At 35.1% G+C, this 18,927-nt stretch overlaps 1 protein-coding gene across 1 annotated transcript; it reads left to right on the top strand.

Moving 5' to 3' along the window:
- Positions 1-151: 151 nt before the first annotated feature.
- Positions 152-16,973, top strand: LOC137404441 (uncharacterized). Its single transcript, XM_068090646.1, has 10 exons — positions 152-222; positions 1,084-1,123; positions 7,752-7,766; positions 8,130-8,217; positions 9,090-9,223; positions 10,835-10,936; positions 12,104-12,238; positions 12,533-12,643; positions 14,166-14,372; positions 16,380-16,973. The coding sequence occupies exons 1-10, from the start codon at positions 172-174 to the stop codon at positions 16,391-16,393; spliced, it is 897 nt and encodes a 298-aa protein (XP_067946747.1). The 5' UTR covers positions 152-171; the 3' UTR covers positions 16,394-16,973.
- Positions 16,974-18,927: the final 1,954 nt, after the last annotated feature.

Here is an 18,927-nt window from a genome sequence, read left to right as displayed (position 1 = left end):
TTTTAACAATAACTAGCCAGCTTTAAGGTTGGCAAGGGAAACAAGTGTTGTGCAAGGCGCAAGTATGCAGCGCAGTGAATGAAGTGCCGAACAATGAAATCCAAATCAAAACAGCTACTTAGCGGGTGGAGCTAGTGAAAGATAGATTTGCTGAGAAACTCTTTTGCCGCCATGGCTCTTAGTTCAGCATTGGAAAGACTACAGAGCAGCATCTATATCACTGTAAGTATTCACCCTGCAGCTATGCCGCTGCCTGATTTATACTACTTTAAGTATTTACCTACTTAAAAATGCTCGTCAGCACCTATTAATCTTGTGAAGCTTTTTTAGCAAACTTCACTATTTGTATTATGTATGATGCAATTGAAAGAGACTTTGTCAAAGCTAGACATACGAAGCTTGATTTATCTGCTGTGGCTTTGCAGAGTCACAGCTTTTGCGGTCTCAAATGCTTCATACGAGCTGATAAAAGTATTCAAGTCTCTCAAACAACATAACAAATGTCTATGATCTGCCAAAGAAGTTATAAAACTGAAGTATTGATCACGAATTGGTAGATTTGTATTTAAAAATTATTTAGGTAACTACTTACCATTTTAATCAGTTACCTTTTCTTTGTTTTTTTAGGTTTGAAAGTTGTAGAGATTTTGTTTTTATATACTTGAATGAAAACCATGATAAAGAGGTTGAAATCTATACATTGAGATATAACGCTGTTGAGATATAATAGTGTTGAAACACCGATATAACACCGACATGAACTGACATAGACTGAGATGGTACGTTTGAGATTATGGAAAAGATTGGTCTTTCACAAAACAGCAAATTTTTGGTTTATTCTGTGATGAACTAGCAATACATATAAAAAGGAACCATTGTCTTATAAAAACTTTGCTACTATTTAGATTAAATAATAGTCAATATATTGCATATTTTCATCATTTGTCAAACATTCACTTGTTAGTATAAAAGAATGCATACTTTGACATACTATCTTACTGTATACCAAAGGTAGTGTTAGTATTAGGTACCAAAGTATGTTAGTTACTGTTTATGACTTCTTTCTCATATTTCTCGCTGTAGCTGGTTCTACTTCTACCAGGAGTCTTTGCACAGACCAGTGGTAAGTAGATTATAAGTCAAACATCAAGCTTCAAACACATGACATTATCCTTAAAAGAATGTTTTTTTTTAGTTTTTCACATTTTAAAATGTGCTAGTCATGTGTATTGAATAATGTGCGGGTATACGTACCTGGTTACAACACTGTAGAATAAAAGCATCTGTGAGGTACCGTATAGCTTATATGCCAATAGTTCCGAAAAGCCAATAAAGCCGTTAATCCTATACTGTTAATCTGATAGCTTTAACACCATTGCAACATCATCATTGGCCTTGACTCCTAGTAGCATCTCATCATTGCCATAGACATAGTTACGGCTACATAAGACCTTGAAACACGATCACAACAATGTGTACTTACTTATTCTCCTATAAATTTTTGGTTGCTCTGCAATAACTATTTTTACAAAAAAGTGTTTCTAACATACATGCAGCTATTGAGTAAGACAGTTTTCAATATATGTTTTGGCATTGTGAAGAGTTCAAAAGGGTGAAAAAATGAAAGTGTCTTGAAAAAGTTCCGTACAATTATTTTGCAAACTGTGAAGGACATTCTCCGAAGCGTATCACTAGCAGATCGCGGTCAACATACAAACTGTGAAAATATGGGTAGCTCTGTTGTTTTGTGACACTGCTGAGAGGAAACTAATTGTTGACTAAAAATATTGACATCCTAGATGTTATAGGCCTGTCCTGTCATAGAATGTAAACAAGAATGTTTGGCTTAAACAAACATACCTCTTTCATTGACTAATATAAACTCATATGACTAATATGAACCTTGATAGTGTTAGACGGTATCTTTTTATGCAGAGAAACAGTGTAGTTAAAAAATTGAAGTAGTTGTTAGATTTCAAACACAAAATCATATATATACATATAAATATAACTAACTAGAGTGTTGAAGTAGGTTAAGGTTACTTATCTTAAAATCTAGATTGATATTTCTCTGGGGTCACGGACAGGTCTGTTTAGTGCTTCTGCACTCATCAGATGACTTGCGTTATATAACGCAAGTCAGAGGTATAGACCATGGTTGCAGTAATTTTACAATAAATTGATGGGGAGCCACATCTTCGACGTCTATTTACAACAATTTGCTTATTGGTTGTAAATATTTATTTTTATTTAGCGTATACAACCCTTACCATTCTAACTTTTAAACTTCATATCATGAGAAAAGTGTTTTTTGTGCAGTTCAAATGAATCAAGAGAAAAATTAAAACAACTGTAAAGGTGTTCAAACTTTTTTAAACAACTGTAACTTTTAAATTTCATATCATGAAAGAGTTGTTTCGTTGAAATAAATTAAGGGGAAAAATAAAAATGTAAAGGGGTTTAAATGTAAATGTGAAATCATTAACAAGTTATGGCTAAATATAGTCTGTTTTGCTACGATTACATTAAAAAATTATTTTGTATACAGTTATATGATTTTAATTCGTTTTAGTGTTGGCATCATAAGGCGAAAATATTGTATAGTGTGTTAATAAAAAACCATAGTAATTATCTAATACAAACACCTTCTGGTAAAAACATCAAAATCATCATCACTAAAAATTAGTAAGAAAACAATATGTTAACCTTAATAGCTATAGTTAGTTACAATAGCTTTAGTGCATTCATTGGTTATGATCTGCAAGAAAATGTAACATTACAATGTACAACATGCAGTACACACTGTGGGCAGTTCTTACCTTGGAGACAGACAAACCTAAGAAAACAAAGACGCTGAATATAACTCAAATGAATTTAGCTTACTGAACACATACTTAAAGGAAGTTTTAGCGCGTATCTTACTGAACTTCAAACCTGTAACTGAAATTTTATCCCTTATCTGTTTGCAAATACTTTTTTCCATAACGAACAACGCTGAACTGAGATAGCAAGCAACAACGTATATCTTCTGCTAGCGTTGTGACAGGTATTTTGGCAATTGGCTTATCAACATTTTTGTTATTTTGTAGTAGTCAGAACAACAACCGCCAAATTTTAACATCCGAGAAAAAATTTTGTTGATATTGTATGGCGGGAAAAAAAATTCGCCCTAGTATGACAAGAACGAAAAAGCATCGTGTTTCATAGACTTGGGCAAACAATATTTTATAACAGGGGCATCGTAAACCGTGGATGCAATGCATCAATTAATACGTCATTTAGCTTGTCGGGCAAAGGGGATATACACAGTATGTGGTTAGAGTGATAAAATTGAAATTCCTGCATCACCCTGTGGTTAGATGCTGTGGTTGGAAACTTGTGGTTGCTATCTTCGTGAGTTCAAATCCAGTATGAAGTAAGCTTTTCATTACAACACTTTAATAGCTATATATAGTTGGACGCACAGGCTATTTCAGAGAATGATAGACGACAAATTTTAAGTTTATGTATATGCATATATAGTATTAATACACATATATATCATATGTATATATACATATATATATATATATATATCCGAGAACAAATGTATACATATATATACAGACAGGACAGATAGCGCAGTTGGTAAGGTGATCATTAGGTCCTCGGTTCAAACCCTAACAACTGCACTTTTCTGGTGGTCCTTAAACAAGACCCTTGCTTGTATAACGTCTACAACCTCTATGATGAGTGCAATAACCAAAGCCATGCCGGCTCGGATGTCGCCCGGTCAAACAAGATCCGCTCTGCCTGTAGCTGAACCAGGACAAGGCAGTGAAAAATGGGCTACTGGTTCAAAACGGATGAAACGGTCCATGACTGATAACATGGACCTCATGCAGTGCTACTTTATGAGTGAACCTCAGAAGTGGGACTACATGGGAAGGATGCGTCAACTGTGGATAAACATGTGCCCTGAATTGCCACTAACTGCTAAGCAACTTGTAGCTCAGAGGAGTAACATAATCAAGCGGCACCTCATATCGGAACTTGAGGTAGATGAAATGAGGGAACAGTTCACCCAAGTAACCTCAACCAACGAGGAGTGCATATCAACACACACTGTCACTCATACACAATCATGTGTTGACTCACAGGTTGAAAAAGACCTGCACTTGAACCATGACCCAAGGGTGAGAGAGCTTGCGGAAAATACCATCAACAAGATGTCAGCTGCTAATGATTATGGAAGCAGGTTACCACTACAAAGAGTTAGCAAGGCCATACCTAAGAAGCTGTTAGAAAACATTAACTTGGCACTGGAGTCGATCTCAACTGGATCAATCAGTGAGACTAATGCCTTAATCTACAGTACAGCAACCATCATCTTGGAGGAGATGGATATTAAGTCACTGCCAACAAGATTTCAAGCCATTCCATCCTGGCATCTGAGGCTGCAAAATAAGATCAAGGACTTGCACAAGAAAGTTAGTAGGCTCAGTGAGAGATCTAACCACAATTTGGAGGGTCCAAAAAGGGAAGCCACAATAGAAGCTGTAGAATCTGCCAAACAGCAGCTAGTAGCACTCTCGGCACGACTGAAGCGGTACACCAAAGAGCGGGATAACAAGAGAATGAACAAACTGATCATCAATAATCCATCTAGAGTGTATTCCCAGTTCAAAGCTGAACAGCAGAGGCCAATGTCTGAGCCTCCCCGATCTAGCACTTCAAAGTTCTGGAAGGACATCTGGGAGAAAGAGACTACTCATAACACCAGTGCAAAATGGCTGAAGAGGCTTAAAGAGAGCCATCAACACACTGTGGCTCAGCAAAGACTCACCATCAGCAAAGAGGACATCAAGTGCAGAGTGCAGCGTATGAAGAACTGAGCAGCACCTGGCCATGACATGATTCAAGCCTTCTGGTTAAAGAAATTGACATCACTTCACACTAGATTGGCTAAGCAGATGGAATGCCTAATAAAACAAGGTGACCATCCAGAATGGCTGACCAAAGGACGAACTGTACTTCTAATAAAAGATCCAAAGCAGGGGCCGATTCCCAAAATCTATCGACCAATAACATGCTTGCCCATCACTTGGAAACTGCTCTCAGGAATAGTTGCAGACAAACTGAAAGAGCACATGAGTCACTATATGACCAGTGCTCAGAAAGGAATTGGGCGCAACACCCGAGGAGCCAAACATCAGTTACTGGTGGATCGGACGGTCTGTCAAGACAGCAGGAAAATGCAAACCGATCTTGCCATGGCTTGGATTGACTACAAAAAGGCCTATGACTCAATTCCCCATAGTTGGATACTTGAGTGCCTCAGTATGTACAATGTTCACCCTGCTCTTGTGGCCTTCATCAAGATGTCAATAACCAAATGGAAGATGGAACTGGAGGCCAATAGCAAGAAGCTGGCGAGTGTAAAAATTAAGCGAGGCATCTATCAAGGTGACTCCTTATCACCGCTGCTCTTCTGCATATGCCTAAACTCTCTAAGCAATATGCTGGAGGAGACTCAATATGGGTACCAGTTTAAGAGTGGCACCAAAATAAACCACCTCTTCTACATGGATGACATCAAGCTGTACGCTAACAAAGAAAGAGACATTGATTCACTAATGCACCTCACTCAGGTATACAGCAAGGACATTGGAATGACCTTCGGTATTGAGAAATGTGGAAGGCTAATTCTTAAGAAAGGCCATTCTATGTTCACAGATGGCCTAAGAATGCCAAATGGTACCACCAAAGATATAGAAGAAGGGTACAAGTACTTGAGGATTATGCAAAGCAGCATCAACCACGAAGCCGAAGTACGTCACAAAGCCTTTACCGAATACAAAAAACGCCTTCGGCAGGTCTTACGGAGCCAGCTCAATGCCAAGAACCAAGTCATGGCAATAAATACCTACGCACTGCCAGTAATAAGATGTCCAGCAGGCATAATAAAGTGGACTGAGGAAGCCATCAAGGAAACAGATATAGCAAATCGTAAACTGCTGACCATGCATGGAGCACTCCACCCAAAATCTGATACTACTAGATTGTATCTTGATAGGGAAGATGGCGGTAGGGGACTCAAAAGTGTACAGCAGACAGTGAAAGAGAAGGAGCAAAGCATCAAAGCATATGCAGCCTCCATGGCCATTTCAGATAAGTTGCTAGCTGAATTTCAATCGGCTGCTCTTACAACGGACCTACGCCCTGATGATGAGGAAATTGACTGGCACACAAAACCTCTTCATGGTGCTTACCACCAACAATTATCTAAGGTTGGCGATCTTCACCAGACATATATGTGGCTGAACAAAAGAAACCTAACGGCCAATACAGAGTCGCTAATCATGGCAGCCCAGGAGCAAGTGCTCCCAACAAGGCAACTCCAAACAAAAATCTATCACACTAGAGACGATCCTAGATGCAGACTGTGCAAAGATGCATCTGAGACCATCCAACACATCATCAGTGGATGCAAGCAGCTAGCAGGAAACACATACACTGACCGGCATAATCATGTCGCAGGTGTTGTGTATAGAAGTCTATGTGATAAGTATGGCCTTAATAAACCACAACACTGGTGGGAAGCTCCTGGTAAGGTCAATGAAAATGATCGCGCTAAGATCCTCTGGGACTTCTACATCCGAACTGACAAGCATGTCCTAGCAAACCAACCAGATATAGTAGTGGTAGACAAGGAGAACAAGAGGGCTACTATAATAGATATAGCAGTACCCAATGACTACAATATAGCCAGCAAAAAAAAAGAAAAGGTAGAGAAATATCTCCCTCTTGGAGAAGAGATTGAAAAATGCTGGAATGTAAGAACAACTGTAATCCCAGTAGTCATTGGGGCACTGGGCGCAATAACACCGGCGCATAAAATGTGGCTTGCCCAAATACCAACAACAATCAACTCAGGTGAGTTGCAGAAAAGTGCGCTATTGGGAACAGCTAAGATCTTGAGGCGAGTGCTCAAACTCCCAGGTCTCTGGTAGGAGACCCGAGTTAGAGCAGAAACTACCACCCATACGGGTTAACCGGGGTGGAAAAACAATTTTTTTTATATATATATATATATGACAAGAACAAGATTAGCCAACCACAAAACATCTTTTAAATATCCTACCAAACGACTACAAACAGAATTGAGTAAATACATGTGGGACTTAAAAGACAAGGACATTCACTATAATATAACCTGGAAGATCATCAAAAGAGTGGTGTCATACAACACATCAACAAAATCTTGCCAGTTATGTCTATGGGAAAAGTACTTCATCATATTCGAACCGAAGTTAGCCAGTCTTAACACTAGAAGCGAGCTGATATGCACATGCCGGCACGCTAGAAAACCCCAAATTAGCGCAATAACATAATTTGACTACATCTTTGCTGTATACTACATGTATATATATATATATATATATATATATATATATATATATATATATATCAGACAATAGTATTGAGCCCTCAGCTTTATAAAGTAATTTTATAGCTTGTACATTATACATTTTAGTCATACTACCTGAAGATTGCAACGCGATTGCATGAAATTATTAAAAGTAATGATTTTAACCTGTAGTTTTAATAAACTTCATACACAGCTCTAATTGACTCGATGATTGAGCACTTTACTTTACAGTGTAAACTACATATACTATATATACTTATATATATACTATATATAAGCAGGCAAACCTTTGTTACTGAATTAAAACTATGTGTACAATGTCATTTTTTTTCTGTTTTAGGCAGTGCAGTAACCTGTAAGTACAGCTATTACTTCCTTCAGCCCCTCAAATTTATTGAGTCTTCTTCTCTAAACTAGTTGATTCATAGTAGTTTATGTTTTTGGTTTATATATTAGTTTCACTGCATGTTTTGTCAAGTTAACATTACACGCAGTATACCATAAGTTCATTTTACACAGCTGTGATTAGACAATTATATTTATAGTTTTATCAGCAACATCAGCTATAAACAGCTATAAACACCGCTAAAAGACCGCTAGGCATATAAAGAGGCTAAATTTCTTTCAGAAAAGTGGTGTTTGTAGCATAATATTGCTTCAATTACCAAAAACTCATTCATGACATACCTTGATGTTGACATGTGAAACTCTGTTACAGATGTTATATACATTTCCATCGCAGTCGGCTTCTTCGTAATAATTGGAATTATTTTCTTTGTGAAGAAATGTTACCAGAATCCAGAAAGGTGAGCAGAGATATATTGAAAGTTCTGAAAGTCAAATTCCTTATATAATATTTATTAACAAAAAGCTCACAAAAAATTCAAAAATTAGCTCAAATCTTTACCATAAGATTGAAATATTAAACATTTTAAAAATATCTCCATGCTGATCTTAGAGTTAATAGTCAAACTTGTTAACTATTTGTGAAATTGCTTCATAAAGGTTATTCCAGCAAAAGAATAATTTATTTGAATTGCGCATTAACACCACCCCTTCAACTAATCCGGCCAAGTTATAGAAAAATGAATAAAAGCTATAGCAGAGTATGCTATTATTACAACAATAACCTTGGGTGGTGCACAAAAAATATCCACTGCAGATGAAGCCCATCAATAAGTGCCATTTTATTTATTTAAAAAATCAACTTGCTCAGTTGAAGTACAATGGTTTACAAGTTAGAGATGATAACATGTAAACATTGAAGGTAACATATTGTTAGAGATGTTTGCAGGTAAAAGATTTTTATTTCATTCCAATCTTTTAATTAAGTAGTTAATATCAGCCTGCTTCATTGGTTGATTGTTTTTGATTAGGTAATTTCAACTAATCATGAGCAGCTACGGTAAAAATATTTTAGCAAAGACTATCAAAATTATTAATAATTACATGAGTTTTTTTTCAGAAAGCCAACTTTTACGATATTTGAAAATGGCAATATTAGTAGTTTTTTTATGCTCCTTTAGAGTTGTATGAAAAAAATTGTGTCTCTAGTTTTGCAGGATCTTACAAAAGTGTTTGCCAAGTCTTATGTTTTCTCAAGCAGCATTTTTAGTGGCAGCTGAATAACTAATAGCGGCAGCAGTAGAGCTAGTTGTAATTAGCACTTATAATGCAGTTCGTGTTATAAGTGTAAGGCGACCTTTCCGTTAAATGAGACCGATCCAAATGCAGCATACAACTCCCTTTCTGCACAACAAAAAGAAAATTTTCAAAGATTGGTGCAGACCGGGGTAGCAGATACAGCAATGGGTGAGATATTGAGATAGTTGTGTTATACCATATCTGAAAAACGAAATTGGTATTCTATAAGGCCAAAAATCTTTTGATTAAAAAAGTGTAGCACAAAATTTTATTCTGCATAAAAACATGGTCTGATTTTATAAAAGTAAAACAAACTACTTGAGAAATAATTAGAGAATATTTTGTAGTCGATTGTACTATGCACAATATCACTACTAGCTACAGTTTCTCACCTCTCAACTTTAATAGATCACAAGTCAGCATCTACATGTACATTCTTCTACTCATACTGAACGCTCGATTTGTCATGTTCATCTTAGGGAGAACTATAGCTAATATTTATTGGTTGAAATGACTGTGCGGCAGAGAATTGTTTAGCTGAGCAAAACAGATATAATTTATTATTTATGAACGCACAACTTCCCTAAATTATCATATGAAATAATTTATGTAGATTTGATTTATTAAAATGAGAAGTCCTTATTGGACAGATAATAGTTTCTAATGTAATTCCTTCTACCTAAAATCAGTTTTGTGTGAGATTCATTGTGGAGCAGGCAAGTATTTGGCTGGGCAAAACTGATATAATTTATTATATCATGAATTATATTAATTTATTGTACGAGAAATGTACAACTTCACTAAAATATGATATCGTTTGCATAAACAAAGGAATTTTTTTACTATTTTGTTTTCTGATAATACAAGCAAAACAAATCAAAATAACTCAGTAACTACATTAATCTAGAAGCTCAATACATGTATTAGTAAGTGTAATTCATAGTTTTATCTTCTATAGTCTTTTGATAAAATAGAAGTTTGTGTACCTTGAGCTGACTAGACCGAGTTTCAAGCCTGGAAAGAAATTCATCTATTGCAATGTGTGTGAGCAGTCCTTTAAGAAACACACACGACTTCTGCTTGCTGTAAACTAAGCAGAGGTCGTGTGTGTTTCTTAAGATCATTGTTGCACAAACGATGTCTCTCTGATCTTGGTTGAACATGTATGACTCCAGTGACAAGAGAACCTTGAAGACTGCAGACATACCCAGTTGCTGTGAGTAATTTAGGTTGGATGTCATTTCTGCCACCACCAGTGGTCTTTTTTGGGAATTAAACCCCAGTTCATCATTTTTAGGTCTGACACGCTAGACCACTAGACCTACATTAAAACTTGTCTGACTGAGATTGACATCTTTTCAAAAAACTATGTTTATGTAGTACGGTGCTCGACCCTGATCTCATCAGTGTCTGTTCTTGAGTTACAGCCTTTCAATAGTTGTAAAGTTTCCTATCTACTCTCTGATATTTACGGTATGCTAACTGTTTTAATTAATATATTTAATCATTCTCCTTGTTTCTCATCAGTTCTCAGCATCATTCACTTTTAAATGGTTGCTTTTTGTACTAATCTATTTCAACATTACATCCTATTACTCCTCACACCAACCTTACCTAACCTGCCTCTTAACTACATAAGCCACCACTACCGCATCCGTATGAATCATTCGCCTGCTTCACCTAACTTGCTCGACTCTCCTATGTCAAAGAGCGTGTAAATTTAGCTGCTAAATGTACTTTAAACCGTTTGTCTGCTTGTAATAAGTTCATTTTTTCCAGTCACACAGGATGATGTAAACAGGAACGGCTGGCATACGCCTCCAGAGAAAGAAAACCAGGTGATTCAAGATTTACATGTTGACATGATGGATGAAGAAAGAGGTAAGTGCATTACTAAATTTATGTTCAAAATAATGCAAAAAAATACTAGTTACCAAAAATTTTTATAAAATCTTAAAACTCATTGATAGAAAATAAATATCATACAATAACAAATGAGACATATTCAAAACTATTACTTATAACGGCGATGTATGAAATCTTATTAAAAACTACACACAGAAAAAAGCTTATAAATAAATAAAAACTGTTTAATTGTGATGACTTCACATATAAAGAACTCAGCTAGAGAAAAGAGCTAAATCAAAATAGGGTAGAGTGAATAAAATTTAATTGTATTACAATATTCTATTGTATGGTTTACAATGAAAATAAAAAAACAGCATTAAAATCTGAGCAAACCACCGTATTAGGTAAATAATCGAGTATGCTTTTAGTGCTTGAAGAGTGTGTATCTATATATATCTCAAATTTTGTGTGTATGATTCGGTTTCTCCAGTAATAGCTATTAAAGTCTTAGGATGAAGAGTCCGTATCACAGGAGATTTGATCTCAGAACCTCACGATCCCTAAACGATACATTTAACCATTTACCTATATAAAAATTATAGATACATTGGCCGAGATCTGTCGCTATGTGGGTGAAAATACGCATACAGCGCTGCAGGATTTTATGCTTTACACTATTTTTATCTACTTTAGAAGACACCACTGGTACTGGCTGTCCACTGATAATTGCATAGCTATGCTAGTTGAATGGCTGGTGTTGCAGATCTAATAAAAAAGTTTTTGCACAGAAACCTTATTTTTAATAAACATATACAACAATTACCATCCTACCTTTTAAATCAAGGTGTTGGTTTATTTCTGTGTGTGCCATAGGTTCAATTAAGTTTATGCTATATGTACATATATTTATAGCATTTTGGGGAAGTCTGGGCACATATTCTTTTAGTACACCAGTAGTATCCATGTATCATTAAAGATTGGCAAGTGTAATAAGTGGGCTCTCAATTATTTCATAGTATGGCAAAGTTGCCACATGTTGTAGTGGTTAGCAGTTGATGGTCTCCAAAATCGGTGCATCCAAGTTCAATTTCAGTGTGAAGAGGTTTTTTCATTGCTATACCTTTATTGCTATAACTGGAAATTTAACAAACAAACCAGCAAACACAGATTTACGTAAATATTTGTACACTTATTTAACAGCTAAATACGGACCTCGAGAGCACATCGTGTTCTCCTACCACAATAGTGTATACCAGGATGTCAAGGATCTCAGAATGAGACTGAAAAGGGAGAGGTATCGGGTCTGGTTTCAAGCTGAGCAGATTGGAACTGCAAGTAGGTGAAACAACATTCTTATTTAAAGTGATAATTGCAGTTTATTAGTATGAAAGGTTCTACCAGCAGTTATTATTCTACAATTTTAATTGAAATCCTCCGTAAACTTCATTTCTCACATTTTAGCTTCCTTTCTAGTATGTATCATGTTTTTTTTAGATATATTTTTTTATAGAAAATGAACTGTTGTGTTGATAGCTGTTGAGATATGCTTACTCATGAAAAAAATGATGTCCTTTCATCATTTCCTTATCTACCAACAAAGTAAATCGGTTTTTGCTTTTTTCACTGCAGATGTGGCTGATCCTACAAAGGCAGAGAAAACAGCCAAAGCTATCGATGGAGCAGCAGTGGTAGTTCCTGTGTTGACAGAGGAATATGAACACGATATAGACTGTAAAAAAGGTAAGTAGAAAGGAATGTATTAGTTTCAATAAGCATATGCAAAACCACAGCTGTTTAAAATGTTGTAATGGCATCAACCTGCAGTCCTTAGGAATAGTCTTAATTCAGGGTTCTAGTGACACTAACTTGTAGACAAAAAGAATAGTCTTGACTCAGGGTTCTAGTGACACCAACTTGTAGACAAAAAGAATAGTCTTAATTCAGGGTTCTAGTGACACCAACTTGTAGACAAAAAGAATAGTCTTGACTCAGGGTTCTAGTGACACCAACTTGTAGACAAAAAGAATAGTCTTGACTCAGGGTTCTAGTGACACCAACTTGTAGACAAAAATAATAGTCTTGACTCAGGGGTCTAGTGACACCAACTTGTAGACAAAAAGAATAGTCTTAATTCAGGGTTCTAGTGACACCAACTTGTAGACAAAAAAAATAGTCCTAATTCAGGGTTCTAGTGACACCAACTTGGAGACAAAAAGAATAGTCTTGACTCAGGGTTCTAGTGACACCAACTTGTAGACAAAAAGAATAGTCTTGACTCAGGGGTCTAGTGACACCAACTTGTAGACAAAAATAATAGTCTTGACTCAGGGGTCTAGTGACACCAACTTGTAGACAAAAAGAATAGTCTTAATTCAGGGTTCTAGTGACACCAACTTGTAGACAAAAAAAATAGTCCTAATTCAGGGTTCTAGTGACACCAACTTGGAGACAAAAAGAATAGTCTTGACTCAGGGTTCTAGTGACACCAACTTGTAGACAAAAAGAATAGTCTTGACTCAGGGGTCTAGTGACACCAAATTGTAGGCACAAATGATAGTCTTGACTCAGACTTCCGGTGACACCAAATTGTAGACATATAAAATGGTCTTTACTCAGATTTCCAGTGACACCAACTTGTAGGCATATAAAATGGTCTTGACTCATCGTTCTAGTGACACCAACTTGTAGGCATAAATGATAGTCTTGACTCAGGGTTCTAGTAACACCAACTTGTAGACATAAAGAATTGTCCTGTTTCAGATTTTCAATTACACTATTTTGTATATTTAAGGAATAGTTTCACCTCATGATTTAAATGATGCCGGCTACAGGCACCACTGTGTGAACCTATTGTATATATATTCATAATTCAATAACGTATATTGACCTGTGAGTATATAAATGGTCATGTGAAACTTAGTTATTAAGGATTTGTTGTTCTTGTGTCTCTGATAAGATTGTTTTACCAGAATTACCTTGGGTGTTGGTACTTTTTCTCTTCCGAATGTTTGTGGATGTAAATAGTTTGGTATAAAAAAAACAAAAGATTATAAACCATTGAGACAGAAAAAAGAATCTTAGGAGGTTTTATAAAATAATTATTTCTCCAAAAGTTGACTGCCTCAACACCTGGTAAGTGAGATCCTCACACTTCAAGCGTTACTGTGAACTTAAAAGACAGCTTTTAGAACCTCTGTTGTTTCAGAATTATTGGCTACTTACTAAGCCTACAAAATAAAACAGTACATATTATTATTTTTAGAAATACAGTACGCGGACAGACTGAAGAAAACACTAATTCCAGTTAGAATGCAAAAGAAATACCGGCCAGATGGTTGGCTTGCTTTCCTACTAGGTAACACACTGTTTCATGACATGGCCAACCCAGGCACTTACCAAGTAAATGTTGACAACTTCCTAGAAGCTTTGGAACAATCCGCACAAACTGCAAAGATAGCTGAGGATGATTGTAAGTTATTCAAGTACATGTTTCTACATTTTAGCTACTTTTTTATACATCTACATACATGTATATATATTTCTCAAAGTATGTGTGTGTGGATCTGTCTGTCATTCCGGCTATAACTACAGTGCACCATGATTATTTTACCAATGCGGCTTCACGTTACAATGCCCCTGTTAAGAAGTTGTTTTCGTAAGGTTCAATTACTATATTTGGGGTCAAGGCCAACTCTTCTCATGCAGACAATTATAATTATTGTCTCTGCGGAATGAGCCTCGACGTTATCTCTCCGTTAAGTCAGACAAAGACAAGACGATATTTCATTTTTACATTTGTTCCGGTATCGAGAGGTACCAGTATCATCATATTCAAAGTTTTGATGGATGGAACAGGTTCTGGTGAAACAGTAACTTTTTTATACACAAACTTCTATGCAAGAATTGTTATTATTAATTTTACATATTCAGGACTTTTATTTTGTTTTCTCAGCTCGTATTACTTGTATCATTACCGAATCATCTTTTAATGTAATTGTAGCAAAACCGCCTTAATTTAGCTATTACTAATTATTTCACATTGACATCTAAACTTTTTATAGTCGTTTTATTTTTTTTTTAACTTATTTGACTTGCACGAAACATTTTCTTCATGATATGAAGTTTGAAAATTGTTTTACAAAGTTTAAAAACCTTTACAGTTGTTTTTATTTTCTCCTAAATTATTTCAACTACACAAAACACCTTTCTCATGATATGTAGTTTGAAAGTTAGAATGGCAAATGTTGTTATATATGTTAAATACAAATCAACTTTCGGTGCAAAAACTTTTTTATTAACCGGGCAACGCCAGGTATTACAGCTAGCACTAAAGTCTTTTTATGCACATATAGTTACTAGGTTAACATAGTATTTTGGTGCCATTTTTAATGATGATGATTTTTACCAGGAGGTAATTGCATTAGATAACGACCATGGGTATCTGTACCACTCTATGTACGTCTATACGATATTTTCACTTGCAAACACTGAAATGAACTGAAATCATGCAATTGTATTCCAAATAATTTTTGATTGTAATTGCAGCTGATTGGACTATATTTAGCCATTAATCTCTAATGATTTCACATTTACATTTAAACACCTTTACGTTTATATTTTTCTCTCTAATTTATTTTAATGAAACACTTCTTTGAAGTTACGAAATTCTAAACTTACAGTTGCTGGAAAACCTTTACAGTTGTTTTCATTTTCTCTATTAATTGATTTCAATTCCACAAAACACTTCCCTCATGATATGTAGGCCTAGTTTGAAAATTAGAATGGCAAATGTTGTTATATGTTAAATACAAATCCATTTTGTGTCGAAAGACTTTTTTATTACCCGGGCATCGCCGGGTAGCACAGCTAATCTAAGAAGATTTGTAAGCTGCGTCAAGTACATGTCATTTATTAGTTCAGAAAAATGTCAACAGGAGTTGTTAGTCACCAAAAGCGCAGACTTTGGAACACCATTAGTTAACTCTTAATGATTGCAAGTTGTGAGGTTTACATGTCTTCTACTTGATAATTGTACATTGTTCAAGACAGTGGCCATAGTACCTAAACATGTGTGTATACGTGAGTACATATACATGTTTACATACATACTGCATGTGTATACTAAATACATGTATGTGCACATACAAATGAATGTGTAGTACACAATATATATATATATATATATATACATATATTGTGTACATACACGCATTTGTATATACATATATTGTGTACATACACGCATTTGTATATATATATATATATATATATATATATATATATATATATATATATATATACAAATGCGTGTATGTACACAATATATGTATATACAAATGCGTGTATGTACACAATACATGTATATACAAATGCGTGTATGTACACAATATATGTATATACAAATGTGTGTGAACACAATATTTTTATAATTAAATATTAAATGCTGCATAGTAAAATACGAGCAATTTATTTGTAGTTGATGAAACCTGAGTGAACGGCCTTGACCTGCCTTCTACACACTACCTTTGACAGCGCTTACTTGTCAATTTTAGTACTAACTTTTCATATACTGATCGAGAGTACATCAGTTGGGTTTATAGAATCTGCTATTCATCATGCCCTTTGGAATTATTCAAATATTCACACTGCTTTTTAATAATCAAATATAATGACTCGTGCAGAGATTACGCAAGATTGGTGCTTTTTGTTAAATAATGTTTTTAGAATATACTTTCCTTTGAGTTATTTTCAATAGACATAAAATATTTTAGAGATTTTGTGGCTTTTTCAGTATTTTGTATGGAACCAAGACTAAGAACATGGAAGCAGCCATTATCCTTACTGTACGACTGCGAAAAGTTGTCAACATGAGTTTTAGCTCTATTTTGGCTAATTGCTGCTTTTGTATCTTCATGCAATTGTTTAAATAAATCCTCTGTCATTTTTGTTTGTATGATCACTTCTTGTTATGTACCTGATAGTATAAGTTTGTCACCATCTATGATATTTATTTACAAATTATAACTACCGCTGTTGTTTTTACGATTACAAACTTTTACTGCGCACTTTTAGTTAGCAATTTTTATTTACAGAAGTTTTATTTTTTTTACCTGTGTGTCTCAATTTACACTTTTGTTGTGTCTAATGAAAATAACTTATAAATAAAATTTTACAAAAAATGAACGGACGGACAATAACTAAGATATTATAGATGGAAACTAAATGATACGAACATATATCTGTTATGTTACCTGTACATGTATACTGCACGTGTAAAGCTAAATTGATAAACGCAAATTGTTCGCTGATGCATTACTGGGACATTTTGAAACATAAATATTGGAAAACCATCACAAGTTTAGAATCAACTTAGTAAGGTGACGACAATAAACGGAAGTAGAGTCAGCTAGGTCAGCAATAGTTTAGGTGTAAACAACGAGCCTCTCATGCTTCTATGTGGGTCAATAGACGTCATCAACCTCAATATGATCCTTGGTTTTCAAGGATTTCTGTGATAGATTCTGTCCGAGTAGAGGGTTTCAAGGGATTTATGACATCACTGCTGATCTGTGATATCTTTAGATTATAGCATTTTAAATTTTTACATATATGTTTCTAGTTTTATTAGAGTCAGTGGCAGCCATGATTGCTTGTATTATGTGAGTGTACCAATGTCATCCCATAGCATTTGGTGTTTCAGCATTAAGTGAGCTAATTAAGCCAAAGTAATGCAAGTGCTAACTTTTTGGGCCAAAAGCAATTGTGTAAATTGATATTGGTTTTATACTACATGTATTCAATGATATACATAATACAGCCCCCCATGTGGGGCTGTTATAGTTATAGTCTGTAGTTATAGTTCAGATCATATGAGAATGTGATCTGAAGCATTGCGAACAAACTTTGCAACAACTGAAGGAATCAATCATAACACCTAATTAAGATAGTTTATTGAAAATATATCTATCAAACTAGATTGGAGAAATATTGTGCCTGCTAGCGTATCGGTTTCCGTAGTCAAATGTCCGAACGTTTGAATTTTGTTCGATGCGATATTTTTCCTAACACTTACCGTGGCTTTTGACAAGGCTATTACGTGAACATGTACGTATTTTACTGTATACCTAGATAATATAAGTGGTGAAGATAACATGCATTAACGAAGTTGTCCTCTCCCATGTACTAGAAACTGCAGGTTTTTGCCCAAAATGTAGTTTTGTGCTACCAAACGGCTAAGAATTTAGCCATTTTTTTGCTATGGTTCTGGACTAAGGTGAAGGTAGTCGAGTCCCTCCAGTGCGCAAATTTAACTTTGTTAGCTCGTTGGGTTCAGCGAGAAGGCAATCGTATTTTATTTTGTCGCTTATGTTGAAGACTGTCAATGAATCAATTATTTCTTTTACCAACTTTAAAGTGTTAAAGCGATTAGTTAAAAAACCCATTTTTGCTTTTTAAACTAATATGCCGGAACGGCTCAGAAATGTTAACACTTTTATAGGTTATATTTGACTAAATATTTAGATTTTTATCTAATCTTAGAATAAGCTAATGCAGGCTTGAGAAAAATCGTTTTTGTCTTTGTTAGTTTTGTGCTTTTTTGTTCGGTTTTTGCATTAATAAAACAAAGGTATATATACCTAAATGATTTAGTCCACAAAGCTCGTAAAGTTATCAAACGTAGTTCAAAATATAAAAATGTTTAGACCTGCAGAGAGTACGTCCGATTCATTAAACGTTGTAAATTTACTACACGATGTGAATTGGTGCACACAATACCATAGCCAGTAGTAAGACTTCTATTTTAAATGCTTTTCAAGTAGTTGTTTGTCTATAAACTTTGTCTATGAGCTGCTGGAAGAGGCGATCCTCCTACTATAAATGCAAGAACGTCTGTTTATCACAACAGCTTTTTACCAAAGACTGTTCGTGAATTTAAAAACTGTACATCACATCAACAATAAACAATTATTTGCTAATATGGCAATAAATTACAATATTATCTAGTGTTAACAACTGCTCAACAT

This window comes from Watersipora subatra, chromosome 9 (genome assembly GCF_963576615.1).
Source record: "Watersipora subatra chromosome 9, tzWatSuba1.1, whole genome shotgun sequence".
In the NCBI taxonomy this organism is placed as follows: domain Eukaryota; kingdom Metazoa; phylum Bryozoa; class Gymnolaemata; order Cheilostomatida; family Watersiporidae; genus Watersipora; species Watersipora subatra.
Note: the sequence above shows the minus strand (reverse complement) of the source record. Positions and strands in the feature narration are given on the sequence as shown.